Here is a 16,396-nt window from a genome sequence, read left to right as displayed (position 1 = left end):
AAGAAAAAGCATACAGAAGACAATGTGCAAAACCTGAAAATGTGTGTATTTCATGGTTTTACAAATGATCAACTTGAATAAGAAATTAAACATGTAAACCTTTGGTGAAAAACTACTGTATTATCTCCAAGTCTTGTCATTGTCTACGTAAACACTTTAGGGAGCGACTTCCCCCATTCCTTGAATCTTTGCCCTGGTTCTTTTATATTTAATCACATTTCTCTGATTGCAGTGATTAATTCTTAACAAAACATAACTGAAAAGGTTCATAGAGTGTAGTTCTGTGTTTTTGAGTCTGCAAGGGCAAAAGCATCATGGTCTTGGAACAATATGCACATTCCCACTAATCACAGGGAAAAAAACACTGAGATTGAGGACAGTGATTTCTGATTCAAGTAGTTGTATTCAGCAATGTAAATTAGGCCACAGATAAAGCATTCTGTGTATTTTAAGCTCAGAACCATCAGTGTCACAGAGCCGAGAGGTAAACAGATGCCTGTGCAATCTCACTGAGGCGATGGCCAGATGTTCCTGTATTCCGCTCCTGTTGTGCGCAGGACAAACATATTGTATATACTTTCACACTGACAGCACACATTACCCCTTGTTCTAATTGAAAAGTTGAAGTGAAGGACAGTGGTTTCTCTGCCAGCATTCTTGGACAATATTTTGATTCTGGAAAAAGCATGTGCATTTTGGGTTTAATTTATCTTGTATCATCAAGAGAGGATGGGCTTTCATATGTCAGAATCTGAGCCTTCATTCAAGGAGATTCTTTTGAGTATTTGTGGTGTAATAAATTAAATAGATGTTACTTAGAAACTTTTTGATTCTCCAATTGCCAGATTCATTTTCATTTTTCAGGCTACCTTCCCTGAGAAAGAAATGAAACAACAAAGGGATTCCACTTTTTCTGAGGCATCTGTCTGATGCAAAGCTGCCAGATTGGTAATCTGAGACAGGTCATTAACTTCATCAAATGATGTCAGACTTGAGGCAGACATAACATTATTTGTAGTGAAATCATTTGTAATCTCATCATTTGACAACTGCCCATGTATCTTTTATTTCAAAGCTCCCGAGTTAAAGACAGCTCCATCAGTAAGGTACAGGACCTTCAGTTAAAGCTGTTATAGGACAGGTTTAGAGCACTGCTTGAACTTAGGAAAGGAAACCCAGTCAGGCACCATCAGGATTTGTGCACAGTACAATGCTGAATTTCCATAATGAAAGTATGGGCCATCTTCAGAAAATGCTGGCTCTACAAAATGATTCCCCAAAACTGTTGAATGACTCCATTGTTTTAACAAGCAAAACTCTTACTTTAAACCTGATGAAAATGTGTTCCAAAGAGTCTGTCTAAAGTATAAGGTCTCCAATCCACAAAATTACAACTATCTTATATTCGATAAAGGGGCTAAAAGCATGCAATGGAGGAAGGATAGCATCTTCAACAAATGGTGTTGGGAAAACTGGAAATCCATATGCAACAAAATGAAAGTGAATCCCTTTCTCTCACCATGCACAAAAGTTAACTCAAAATGGATCAAGGAGCTTGATATCAAATCAGAGACACGGCGTCTGATAGAAGAAAAAGTTGGCTCCAATCTACATATTGTGGGGTCAGGCTCCAAATTCCTTAATAGGACACCCATAGCACAAGAGTTAAAAACAAGAATCAACAAATGGGACTTACTCAAACTAAAAAGTTTTTTCTCGGCAAGAGAAACAATAAGAGAGGTAAATAGGGAGCCTACATCCTGGGAACAAATCTTTACTCCTCACACTTCAGATAGAGCCCTAATATCCAGAGTATACAAAGAACTCAAAAAATTAAGCAATAAGAAATCAAATAACCCAATCAACAAATGGGCCAAGGACCTGAACAGACACTTCTCAGAGGAGAATATACAATCAATCAATAAGTACATGAAAAAATGCTCACCATCTCTAGCAGTCAGAGAAATGCAAATCAAAACCACCCTAAGATACAATCTCACTCCAGTAAGGTTGGCAGCCATTATGAAGTCAAACAACAACAAGTGCTGGCGAGGATGTGGGGAAAAGGGTACACTTGTACATTGTTGGTGGGACTGCAAATTGGTGCAGCCAATTTGGAAAGCAGTATGGAGATTCCTGGGAAAGCTGGGAATGGAACCACCATTTGACCCAGCTATTGCCCTTCTTGGACTATTCCTTGAAGACCTTAAAAGAGCGTACTATAGGGATACTGCTACATCGATGTTCATAGCAGCACAATTCACAATAGCTAGACTGTGGAACCAACCTAGATGCCCTTCAATAGATGAATGGATTAAAAAATGTGGCATTTATACACAATGGAATATTACTCAGCACTAAAAAATGACAAAATCATGGAATTTGCAGGGAAATGGATGGCATTAGAGCAAATTATGCTAAGTGAAGCTAGCCAATCCCTAAAAAACAAATGCCAAATGTCTTCTTTGATATAAGGAGAGCAACTAAAAACAGAGCAGGTAGGAAGAACATGAGAAAAAGATTAACATTAAACAGGGACGAGAGGTGGGAGGGAAAGGGAGAGAGAAGGGAAATTGCATGGAAATGGAAGGAGACCCTCATTGTTATACAAAATTACATATAAGAGGATGTGAGGGGAAAGGGAAAAAATCAAGGGAGAGAAATGAATTACAGTAGATGGGATAGAGAGAGAAGATGGGAGGGGAGGGGAGGGGGGATAGTAGAGGATAGGAAAGAGAGCAGAATACAACAGTCACTAGTATGGCAAGATGTAAAAACGTGGATGTGTAACCGATGTGATTCTGCAATCTGTATACGGGGTAAAAATGGGAGTTCATAACCCAGTTGAATCAAATGTATGAAATATGAGAGCTTTGTAATGTTTTGAACAACCAATAAAAATAAATAAATAAATAAATGAAGTATAAGGTCTCAATTACTTTAAATGGACTGTTTGAAAGATATATACATTTTATGCTCTCTGTATTAAAGCTAACTCACATACACACACTCACTCTCTGTGTATATATATGAACATAGATTCTTATATATGAAAGGAATGTTTATGTATAACATATGTATGTGCAAAATATAGAGGAATATGTGTGTATATACCTCAGGCAATATTTTTGATAAATTTTAAATATACAGAGAATGATTCATTCTTAATGATTCAACAAAGAATTACCAATTCTATAATTTTTGTCTAAGGAAAAGAATAAAAACAGACAATGGATTCTGTTTTATTTTAATGCTCCAAGTATATCATTATTTTTACCTGCGAAAGCCATTCTTCATCTTCTTGTCCACTATGGTCAGATGCTAAACTGTCATAGGACCCATGTCGAGTGATGGGCCCAGGACTTCCAGGGGGAACCACTGTGGGAGAAAGAACACAGATTTCAACCACTTTAATTTATGCAGTGGAGAAATGGGTATGAATATAGCCAGCTCAAATTCTGTGGTTATGTATAAGATAAAGATGACATTTAAAACACAGAGGCAACTCATACAATGAATGAATAAATAAAACTGAAGTTCCTAAGAATAAGAAAAATTTTCAATTAAGAGCATACTTTAAAAACTATCTGTAGGGCTAGCCAGGTGTGTTGGCACAAGCCCGAAGCCCTAGCTACTTGTTGAGGCTAAGGCTAAAGTCTACAAGGTTGAGACTAGTCTGGGCAACATAAGATGCCAGATTAAAAAAAAAAAAAACTTCAGAAACTTATTAATGATATCTTATCACTATAAAACAAACAATTAACTTCATATTAATATCAAAATGCATTGAGGAATAGCAACAAATCTATTCACTGGTGGACTACATTAAAAGTCTTTAGAAGAGCCAGTCATGGTAATGCATGCCTGTAACCCCAGCAACTGGGGAGGCTGAGGTAGGAGGACTACAGGAGGCTGAGGTTTGAGGCTTAAGATAGTAAGACTTATCTTAAAATTAAAAAAATAATAATAATTTTGGAATGTAACTCAGTGTTAAAGTACTCCCAGGTTCAATGTTCAGTAAAACAAAAAACATTTTTTTTTTCTTTTAAACAAACTACCCATTAGTATCAATTAAATGGTGGGCATAAGAATGTAAATTTAATTGAAAACACTTTCAGTTGCTAAAATTTTTTTAATTTATCCAATATTTCACTTTCTTGGACATTTCAGTTTTCCCTGACTTTGACTTGGTAAGATACAGTCAAACTACAGTCTACTTTCTCATACAAAAAGAACATTTGTCTAGTGGAAACAGAAAAACAATTCAATAAATATAAATATTTTACCCTCCCAAATCTTAGACTCTTCTTTGGAAGATCCACTCACTCATTCTATCCATCCATCTCTAAATGGACTTTATTTTGTCCAGAGCTGTTTTAGATTCACATTCAAATAGAAATGAAAGTGCACAGATTTCCAATATACCCACTACCCCTGTGTATCATTTTAATATTCTGAGAATCAAGTAATGAGAAAATGGAAAAAAATTTAAAAGATGGGACAGCAACAGTAGGAAGAAAAGTAGAAGAGCATTAAAGAAATATGGACAAAATAAAAAAGAATGAGAAACAGAAAACAATCTCATCACTTGTACCATGCAATGATGCAGTATTTACATGCATAGTCAAAAGTTTTCTTAGGCTAGATTCCTGAAAATGAAATCAGAGGAAGTGAATGTTTTAAAATTTCTTCCTACATATTCCCAGAAAGAGCTATACACTTCCATGAGCAGTAAAGAAGGATGTCAATCTTAATGCAATCTTGACAGAACAAGGTATTTAGAACAAAATCTTAGTGAAACAGATACAAATGAAGAATACGCAGTATAACCTAGGGCAAGACTTAAAAGGCACATGCTCGCCAAAAGCTTATCTTAACTCCTTACAAGAGGAGAAATAGGACTGAGTTCAGTCAGTTACTCAGCAGATGTATACAGTGTTGAAATGAAGATCTGTGGTAGTTAAAACTGCTAGCTAGCCGCTACTTCTTCAAAATCATAGTTCTATAACTGAGAGGCAAGCTGGGGTTCGGCACAAAACATAGATGACCATGAAGGGATACACCTTAATTCTTGTGATGGAAATGGTATCATAAGGCAGAGAATGTCATAACAATTATCAATTGTTATTTAAGCATTCTTGGAGAAATAATTATGGTATGTTTTACAAAGAATATAAGTCAACTGATGTTTTCAAAAGACTGAGTTGTTCACAAATCATCAATTTTATAATAAATTTGATATTAAATTATTAACAAAGATAGAAAGATAGGATCCCTCAAATCCCCAAAGTTTGAGTAACTAGTCAAAAAGCTGAACAATGACAAATACCAAGTATTACAATGTGCTTCAGAAAGCAGATGAGCAAAGAAGATCTTTAAAGGTGGGAGTAAGTCATACAGATGTCTGAGGGCAAACTATTACAATGGCAAGATCAAGTACAAAGATTTTTGAGGTTGAAATATAATGGGGATATTTTAGTAAGAACTGTCATGCCATTGTGGTTGAGGGGGTGAGTCAGGTTGCAAGTGGAAGATGAGGGGCAGGGAGAGAGGCCCGTGGGTAGAAAAAGGGCTTTTATTTGGGGGGGGGGCGGGGAGAGCAATAGGGATTTAGGATTTAACCCAGGGGAGTTTTGCCACTAAACTACATCCCCAGTCCTTTTTATTTTTATTTAAAACAGGGTTTTGCTAAGTTGCTTAAGTCCTCCCTAACTTGCTGAGGCTGACCTTGAATTTGTAATCCTCCTGAGTCATTGGGATTATGTGTACACTAGCACACTTGATACTTTTTTCCTTTTTTTTCCAAGTAAAATTAGAGTAATGTGACAGAATAGGATTACAAATCTTTAAGTAAAAGTGAGAAATTATGCCCCTGTGTATGTAATTAGTACCTACTAGAAATTCTCTAAGAGTGTATGCTGTGTTCCACATATATTAAACCTAGACTAGGACCAATTACAGAATAAGCATTCAATAAGTATTGTGAGTAGATGGTTGGAGTTTTGCATTCTGGACTAAGTAATGGCACCAGAATGGCTGAACACTTATTTATCCATTATCAAAGTGGGGATAATATGATATCTGGGATTAGCTTCAAAATAACTTTGTGTCAGGGGTAAAGATGGTGAGTAGAATTATAAACTAAAAAAGATTAGCCATGAGTTGATTGGTAGTGAAGCTGAATGAGAGATACATGGAGACTTATTCCACTATTGTTATCTAGTTTTGTGTATGTTTGGAATTTCCCACAGTGAAACGTTGGAGGAGGAGAAGGAGGAGGAAAAGGAGGAGAGGGAAAGGGGAGGATCCTTTCTGCCCTCATCTGCTTTCCAACGGAAGCAGTAAATATTCCAAATATACATCTAAGAAATACAACCATAAATCTGAATCCCAAACTCCTAAACAGAGATAGGAAGAAGGATTTCCATGCCTTTCATTCACTAGTTTTCTAAGTAAAAATGTTTTGAAGTCATCAGAAAATGGGCAATATAAAAAATGTAAGTTCAGAGGGAAAATACTTTTCAACATCAAATAAAATCCTTCCCTTCTCCCCTACATACATTTATATTTAAATATTTCCCCCAATCCACATAGGAAGAACATTTTATACCTTGGGAAAATGATGATATAACAGGTCACAGGAAAAAAAAATTGAAATCTTGAAACTTATGAGAATAAAAACCATCAAGAGAAAATATCAAGAGAAAAAGAGCTTGCATCCTCTCCAACCACCCAATTATTGGGAAATGATAACCCTAACACTGGAGCAAGAGTGTCAGAAACAGAAAGTGGGGAATAGAGGGCCCACAAGGAAGAATAGACAATGACAATCTGGGCGTTTCGTGGACCAACAGCTGTGAAAAACTGAATCTTCATTCTTGAGTCTAAGAAAGTACCAAGAGATCCACACATATATGGTACATAGCACAGCCACAGTGGTGACAGCCATACAGTGCTCGCCCTGGCTTAGGTGAGAATGTTTCCTGTGTGTGTGTGTGAGAGTAATGCAGGCACACTCCAGAGAACTGACAGGATTTGAAGTAGAAACAAGAATGGATATTGCAGAAACCTATATGAGCCAGTGACTAGTGATCTCACTGGGAACTGGGACATCTCAATAGTGACAACCAGGATAAAATGTCCCCTAATCCCTTACCCCATAATATTATACTCTGTAAGTGCTATAGAATTTAGATGTAACTTTGGAAGGGGGCACAATCAATTGAGAGTATTTTCCCCACATTTCTAATAAGTAGATATAAAAGGTAACTTAAAAGTCTATATACAGGCTGGGTGCAGTGGCGCATGCTTGTAATCCCAGTGGCTCAGGAGGCTGAGGCAGGAGAATTGCGAGTTCAAAGCCAGCCTCAGCAAAAGCAAGGCACTAAACAACTCAGTGAGACCCTGTCTCTAAATAAAATACAAAATAGGGCTGGGGATGTGACTCAGTGGTCAAGTGCCCCTGAGTTCAATCCCTGGTATCCCCCCCCCAAAAAAAAGTCTATATAAAGAAAAATGCTTATGTTCAAATACAAAGACACACAGCAGCTACCTAAATCAGCATTTTTATGAAATTTTATCAACTATTCATAGATAATTAATTAAGTTGGTAATAGAAAGGGATATAGAATTTTGAGGTATAAATCCTGCTATGTTTTATCTCTACTTTCAGCACAGTAATTTAAAATGCACCTTATCTACCTACCTAAAAAGGATATACCATCAATTTATTTTAGAATGTAACTCCAAAAGTGCTTCCAGTAGGCATCTGATAAATAGAGATCAACAAGCAAGGGCAGGATGCAGGATCATCATGAGGTAACTGGGAAACAGACTGTTTACATTGTGTGTTCAGGAAAGCAGATGATGCTTACAGTGAGTAAATAAGAGCTAAAAAAAATCACTATGTGTATTTTTCTGTCTTGCAGTGATAAATGGGTATATGCACATATGTGTGTATTGCTATGTATATATTTATATCTTTTCATATGTGTTTATGTATAAAGACAACAAAAATTAAGCTGCTTCAGGGATGACCTTCACAAATTAGTCCTGTTAATCTAAGCCCAATATACTTTGAAATCAACAGAATAACATAAACAGGATTGTAAAGAGAAAAATTAAATGTTTCCCTAATAATGTCACTAAATCTGAATTCCATATAATAAAATTCTCAAAATTCCAGAAAGTTCTTTCAAAATATAACTTTCTAACTCTTGAAAAAAAATTATGGATAATTCTTTTTTGGGATTTTTAGATGTCTTCTGTACTATAACCATGAATGCCTACAGAATTTTTTTTTTAAATTGCCCCATATAAAAATAAGGTATTTATTCTCTTTTATTGCTGAGTCATATTCCATTGTGTATATATGCCACATTTTTTTTTATCCATTCATCTATTGAAGGGCATCTAGTTTGGTTCCATAGGTTAGCTATTGTGAATTATGCTGCTATAAACATTGATGTGGCTGTGTGTCCCTGTAGTATGCTGTTTTTAAGTTCTTTGGGTATACACTGAGGAAAGGGATAGCTGGGTCAAATGGTGGTTCCATTCTCAATTTTCCAAGAAATCTCCATACTGCTTTCCATATTGGCTTTCCATACTGCTTTCCATATTGGCTTCACAACTAAGTAAAGTTAGCCAATCCCAAAAAACCAAATGCTGAATGTTTTCTCTGATATAAGGAGGCTGATTCATAGTGAGGTAGGGAGGGGAAGCACGGGAGGAATACATGAACTCTAGATAGGGTAGAGGGGTGGGAGGGAAAGGGAGGGGGCATGGGGTTAGAAATGATGGGTGGCATGTGATGGACATTATTATCCAAAGTACATGTATGAAGACACAAATTGGTGTGAATATACTTTGTATACAACCAGAGATAAGAAAAATTGTGCTCTATATGTGTAATAAAAATTGTAACACAGTCCGCTGTCATATATAAATATTAAAATTTTTAAAAAAGAAAATAAGGTATTTATGAGTTTGAGAAAGTTTAAAGTATTGCTTTACATAATGTTAAACTATAGGTACAAAATAATAGGCTATGTAAATAATAATTACTCAATGAAAGAATCATAGCATTGTATTAACAGACATCTAAATAGAGAACCTTAGGTTTCTGTAAATATCCACCTCTTTAACACTTGTTAATAGAGGTTAAGATATACTTGAACCAAAGTTGCAAGAATGAGTGATTACTAGTTCTTAAAAAATTAAAATCTCTTGTCATTTCCACTTTTCCTCCAAAATAATAAGAGTATATAACCTCAATTTCATGAAATAAAATTGTTTCTAAATACCAACAAAGAAACAATTAGCTCTCAATAACTGAATTACATCTGCAACAAATCTCATACCTCAGAGATAAGCTTTATCATTAATAAAGTATTAGGGAATGAAATCTACAAATTATTCTATGTTTGTGTACAAATATACTATAATGAATCCTGCTTTTATATATATATACGTATATATATATGTATGTATGTATACATATATAAAATTATAATGCATTAAGTAAAATAATAATGATAATAATGATAGTAATAACAATAATAATTGAAGGGACAACAGTAGAGGAAAAAGGCAGATCAGGAGGATGGTGGAGAGGAGGAAAAGTTAAGGTACTGGGGAATGAGACTGATTGAATTATGTACATGTATAAATATGACACAATGAACCCCACTATTATGAATAATTATATTGCACCAATAAATAAAATTAAATATAAGTACTCAATATACTTACTATTAGAGCAGATAACTAGTCTTAGAATATTGGGTTTGGATTTTAGATATTCAAGGAAAAAAAATTAGGCTTCTTAAAAATGAAGTTAATAGGATATAAGCATTGCTTTAAGATAGAATTAAAAAAAAATGTACCTAACACTTTTTGATTCAAAGCAATGACAAAGAATTGCCTATACATCTATAAAAAACTAATAACCACATACAGGTTCTGGGCGCGCTCTTCACACAAACTAACTCAAAGGTTAATACTAAAAATTAAGAAGTACTTATTTATGAAGCAATAGGGCAAACTCTGGTTCTGTTCATCCATCCCAAGAATTCCTGAGGTGCCAGTGTCAACTCATCTCAGCTGTGACTCTGGAAGCTTTAGAGGGCACAGCTGATCAGTTACCACTGATGGTAAACTCCAGTCTTTAAATTTTCACAGATGTCAAGAAGCTGCCCTACTCCCTGGAAGTAATTGCAATTCTTCTGGTTTCAGGGAAACCTGCTTCTCAAGTAAGGCCAAAACTCCTAACTCAAATGGTATCTAGTTTTTTATGTAACAGAGTCGTATGGCTCTTTGTTGTTGAAAACCTATAATATATTCATATGCTGCATGTGTTGATTTAGAATGAAACTTAGCTAATCTTTTTTTTTAAGAGAGAGAGAGAGAGAGAGAGAGAGAGAGAGAGAGAGAGAGAGAATTTTTAATATTTATTTTTTAGTTCTTGGCGGACACAACATCTTTGTTGGTATGTGGTGCTGAGGATCGAACCCGGGCCGAGCGAGCACGCTACCGCTTGAGCCACATCCCCAGCCCAGCTAATCTTTTAATCTGCAAATTCATACTGATTATAAATAAGATTAAATTCATTTTTAAATTCAATTATATATTTCAAACTCAGTCTGATTTAAAAGTGGAGAATCAAAGAGGTACATAGAGACTTTAACTTGAAGGAGTGTGAGAAGGGTCATCCTGGCAGCTGAGTTTCATGTGGGAGGTAGGATAACATATTCTTCAGATTCAGGACCAGAGAGTTTTCATTTTTCCCTCCTCTCTGCAATAAACTCCCCCCTTCCTCTGCAAACAAAAAAACACCTACCAAGCTAGAGCCTTAAGTGAAGACCTGAGAGGTGAGTAATGTTGTGATAGCATTTTTTAGTCCTTTAGGTTATTTAAGGAAACAACATTATTTTTTCTAGCAACAGAGAAATCTGTGAGTTAAATGACATCATGGTGCCATGAATGAAACAGCTCGGGCTCAAAGTTCACCCAAAGGCCAACAGTGATAAACTCTTATTCAAGGACAAACTTCAATATATTTTGAATTCTTATTAAAAACAGAATTTATATATTATATACCATACAAGAAGAGAGGGATCTTTACTAAACTCTGTTTCTGATCAGAAAGCATTCAGGATGTGAGGATGAAATTCTGTTGGAGAATGTAGTTACTTAGTACAAAACCCAAAATTTGCTTTTTAAAGAGACTCCAAAACCAAAGAATCCAAAAACAAAACAGATAAAGCAGGGCCTCATGACCTAGCAAATCATGGATGAGGAAATACAGCAGTCAACTAATACATGTAAATGATAGTAATGAGAGATTTACAAATTTAAACAAGTTGTTTCATACCTATCAAAGGGGCAAAAATTAAAGACTTTTGTTAATGAATTAAAAGGTGGTGTGGAGGGGTGTTAAAAATAATACACCCAAATGAGCTCACACACTCACTTATCTGGAGAAAAAATGGAAATGACCAAAATGAAGAGTACTATTAGAGTCCACCCCCTGTTTATAGATGTCATAATTTAAACATAAAGGAATTCCATTAATTCATATATAATTATGTATTACTGGCTCTTCTGCTCATCAGCAGCCATTCCTTCTTCTAGTGCCACAACTAAAGTGTTACAACACAGAACAGGGAACAAGCTTTACCTACACTATATGTTAAATAGATCAATGATCTATCTTCCTTGCACCCTGACCCTGTGGTACCATAGATGTTCTCTAATTAATTATTAAAGTTTTCTAACAGTCAGTTATTGTACATCTCTGGTTTCACTTTGCTTTTATTCCATGTTCCCAGAAGAACAGTCACAGGCAATATACATAAGTAGGAAAATGACATATCCTCATTGTCTGAGATAACAGATTTCCCTGAAGAACTGACAGCTCAGGGTGCATCCTGTACTCCGCTCCCACCTTCCAGTTTCTCATGCACAGAGCATCACAGTGCTGCCACAGAAGACACAAACTGAGGGGCTTCACTTGATACTCTTGCTGCTCATTTGACATTTAGTATCAGAGCAAGCTGAATGTGGGGGTAGCACTGCAGGGCTCACAAGTTAGTTTTACTTCTCAGTAGGACTGTAAATATCTTATAAAATGAAGAAAAGAACAGAAAATAAATGGTTTGTGCAATCAGCCAGTTAAGCAATTCCACTGAGCAAAAATGCCAAAGTGCCCCAACATATTCCTAAGAACTGAACAGTCTTTGACAATCCCTTGAAAACATTTACAACTAAGATCAAGTTGGAGTTTATTCACTTGGAAGTCTGTACAAAAGTGCCATTTAATACCTATTATCTCAACTTGTTTAACAGCACAACTACAATATAGCCACATTAAATCAACAGCGGTAGGATAACCAGAAAAATAAGTCCATCTTGACTTTTTTTGGGGGGGTGGAGGTGGTGGTATCCTAACTGCATAGTATCATCCTCGGAGCTTGCAGAGGGGCGGTGGGGGGGACTTTGTCTTACCACAGTTGACATAATCATCCTATATTTTTAAATCTAACCATAAAATCATTCTTATTAGAGCTAACCTTTACAGTTGTGCAGAATACAAGACATTAATAATACCAATCTCCTTCAGGGAGGACCTAAATTCCAATGAATATAGTTTGGTACCTTTCAACTGTATATCTTGTGTACCTGTACCCACTTTATATTTAATAAAAGTGTGGGATAAGAACATAACAATCAACATAATTCAGTCAGTACAGCCAGAGTCATAAAATGAAATTAAAGAAATCAAAGAGATGACTGAAATTGATATATGAAAAAAAAAGCTGATTCTACTGCTTATTTCAGCATGTCCCCCTCCTGTTTCATTAGGTCCTGTGATTTTTTTCTTAATGAGGGTGCTACCTCACATTCAAACAACTTTCTCCATATATATCCACTTATTATTTTCACATACAGAAATATCAAATGTAAGACCAGCTTATTGACTACTAAAACACATGACAGAGTGTTTCTGCTTAGGATAATGTCTACTCTCTAGAAGCTAAAAGTATCCAAGTCTAAATTCTGTATAGAATCACAGGTGTAACCCTTCAATGGTGGCAACAGAATCTCACAGCCAATTAACCTGACTTTTGTGTAAGACACGTTTCTTTTAGAAGTAATCAATTCTCCATTTTAAATTCAAAGAACACTTCTAAAAATACAGTATTCTCTTTAAGAAACCAAGATGAGTAACAGGTATGTAGAATGTATTTTGAATTGATATTGTAAAGTAAAGAATCACTGTTTCTTGATTTTAAACTATGTTTAATCATTCAGGTACCTATAAAATAACCCTAAAGGGTAAGGTTATTTATAAATGTAAAAATGGCCCAAATAATTTTTTTTTTGCAAAGAGTTAACATAACTTTTTCCATGCTCCACTTACTTATTAGCTACTACTATACTAGAAAAGTCCGAGTCATTATACAGCAGGAAGAATTAAATACAGATTTTCTCTTGCCTAAGCAAAAGAGGCAAAGTTTTCTTGGCAAGAAGAGAGAAAAGGAACCAGCGGCCACCATCTTGGACAGCGGAAGTAAACACCGCCACTCGCCGACAGATTGCAACAACAAACAGGTGTGTGTCACCCAGCTCAGCCCCCATACATAGGGGGATTTCGCTTAAAATCTCTCCTAGACTTTCAGGGGGAGGGACTATCAGAGTGAGCCTGCATAAAGACTAAAGGAGAGCTAGAGGCACCTGACCCTCAACCCGCCCCCCCTCCCATCAGCGGCCAAAACAAAACCTGTCTAGCCAGCGCTGGGGAGGGGCAAGCAGAAAAAATCAAAACCATAGAGTGCTGGGGATCCCAAAAGCCAACGGTGTGACCCCGGAGATCCAGGCTGTCTGATTCGCGCGGCCTGCCCCGAGGCTACAGAAGGCGTGGCGCCCCAGAGAAGGGGTTAAATAGTCAGCAGGGAATTAAGTGGCTGCGACACGGTGGTATCCCACCAGCTAAACCCAAGCCCGCACTGACCCCCGGGCTGAGTTCGGGATTGTTGGCGGGGACGGAAGCGGTACAGCCCCACCCCCCACAAGGGACACTCCACTAAGGTAACCAGCGGCCACCATCTTGGACAGCGGAAGTAAACACCGCCACTCGCCGACAGATTGCAACAACAAACAGGTGTGTGTCACCCAGCTCAGCCCCCATACATAGGGGGATTTCGCTTAAAATCTCTCCTAGACTTTCAGGGGGAGGGACTATCAGAGTGAGCCTGCATAAAGACTAAAGGAGAGCTAGAGGCACCTGACCCTCAACCCCCCCCCTCCCATCAGCGGCCAAAACAAAACCTGTCTAGCCAGCGCTGGGGAGGGGCAAGCAGAAAAAATCAAAACCATAGAGTGCTGGGGATCCCAAAAGCCAACGGTGTGACCCCGGAGATCCAGGCTGTCTGATTCGCGCGGCCTGCCCCGAGGCTACAGAAGGCGTGGTGCCCCAGAGAACGGGTTAAATAGTCAGCAGGGAATTAAGTGGCTGCGACACGGTGGTATCCCACCAGCTAAACCCAAGCCCGCACTGACCCCCGGGCTGAGTTCGGGATTGTTGGCGGGGACGGAAGCGGTACAGCCCCACCCCCCACAAGGGACACTCCACTAAGGTAACCAGCGGCCACCATCTTGGACAGCTGAAGTATCCACCGCCACTGTCCGACAGATTGCAACAACAAAACAGGCACAGAGTACAGTTTGAACTGCCGAGAATCATCACTGAGGGGAAATCTGGTCTAGCAGGAGAAACCAAGGCTAGCAGGAGAAACCAGGAGCCTAGAGGCAAGGCCCTCGCGACTGGGCAGCTGTAAACTGCAGGCCCACCGGCGACAGTTCACCCACTGCCCGCGTAACTTGGCGGTAGGAGAACGCCCTCCCGTTGGTGACGGATCACCTGCCCGCGGCCTGTGATACTGGGCGGCTGGAGTCTACCCGCCTGCCACGACCGGGAGCTGAAACCACACAGAGACAGTCCAGTCACACCCCCCCATTAGGGCACCCCAGCAAGGAGACTGGGGCCCGTCATAGCAGAGTAGTGTCGTCACTGGAGCTCGAACGTCGGAATTCCTTCCCAGCGGAATCCACGTTAGCAGTCATACTTCAACAACACAAAGGAGAGACATCAGAGTAATACAGAAACAAAACAAATCTATAGAGGAGAGCAGAAACACGACAATCAAAAAGAGCTGGAAAGTAACGTGGACAACATGAGAAAACAAGGGAAAAAAGGATTACAAACAATGCAAGACTACTCAATTCTACAGGAGGACATAGAAACTTCAGAAACAGGTATAGGGAAAGAACTCAAGGCATACCTAACTCGAATGGAAAGGAATATTAGAGAAGACATGAGACAGCAAGTCCAAGAAATAAAAATATATTTTGAAAATGAATTAAACAAACAAATTCAAATGGCAAAGAACGAGCTCTACCAGGAGATAGAGATATTAAAAAAAAATCAAACAATAATCCTAGAATTCCAGGAAACTATAAACCAAATTAAAAACTCAAACGAGAATATTACAAATAGACTTGATCAAGTAGAAGTCAGAACATCAGATAATGAAGACAAAGTTTATCAACTTGAAAAGAATATAGTCAACACAGAAAAGATGCTTAATTCCCACGAGCAATCTATTCAAGAGATATGGGATGTCATAAAAAAACCAAATCTGAGAGTCATAGGGATAGAAGAAGGCACAGAGATTCAAACCAAAGGAATGGACAGCATATTAAATGAAATAATTCTAGAAAACTTCCCAGAGATGAAAGATGGAATGGATTGCCAAATCCTGGAAGCCTACAGGACCCCAAACATTCAAAACCATAATAGACCAACCCCAAGACATATAATTATGAAGATAGCCAACGTACAGAACAAGGAGAGAATATTAAAAGCTACGAGAGAAAAGAGGCAGATTACTTTCAGGGGTAAACCAATTAGGTTAACGACAGATTTCTCATCACAAACTTTGAAAGCGAGAAGATCCTGGAATAACGTATTTCAAACGCTGAAAAATAATGGATTCCAACCAAGAATACTATATCCAGCAAAATTGAGCTTCAAATTTGACAATGAAATTAAAATCTTTCACGATAAACAAAAGCTAAAAGAATTTGCAGCAAGAAAACCAGCTCTGCAAAGCATTTTGAACAAAACACTACAAGAAGAGGATGTGAAAAATAGTGCCCAAAACTAACAGCAGGAAGTATCTCAGTAAAGGGGGAGGAAAATAACCAAAAAGCAAAACTAACCAAACTAAAATAAATAAATAAAGAAGCATGACTGGAAATACAAATCATATCTCAATTGTAACCTTAAATGTTAATGGCCTAAACTCACCAATCAAGAGACATAGGCTAGTAAACT

At 37.6% G+C, this 16,396-nt stretch overlaps 1 protein-coding gene across 6 annotated transcripts in view; it reads right to left on the bottom strand.

The window, feature by feature from the left end:
• Positions 1-16,396, bottom strand: part of BCAS3 (BCAS3 microtubule associated cell migration factor) — a 633,828-nt gene that overhangs the window by 284,974 nt on the left and 332,458 nt on the right. For all 6 annotated transcript variants that reach the window (XM_081270282.1, XM_081270287.1, XM_081270285.1 and 3 more), the window contains one exon: positions 3,278-3,378. In XM_081270282.1, the coding sequence (XP_081126408.1) occupies positions 3,278-3,378 (101 nt within the window). The remainder of the gene's footprint in view (positions 1-3,277; positions 3,379-16,396) is intronic.

Source organism: Spermophilus citellus (genome assembly GCF_964194105.1).
Source record: "Spermophilus citellus genome assembly, chromosome: 17".
In the NCBI taxonomy this organism is placed as follows: domain Eukaryota; kingdom Metazoa; phylum Chordata; class Mammalia; order Rodentia; family Sciuridae; genus Spermophilus; species Spermophilus citellus.
The sequence above is the reverse complement of the archived record's forward strand: the minus strand, read 5'-3'. Positions and strand labels throughout refer to the sequence as shown.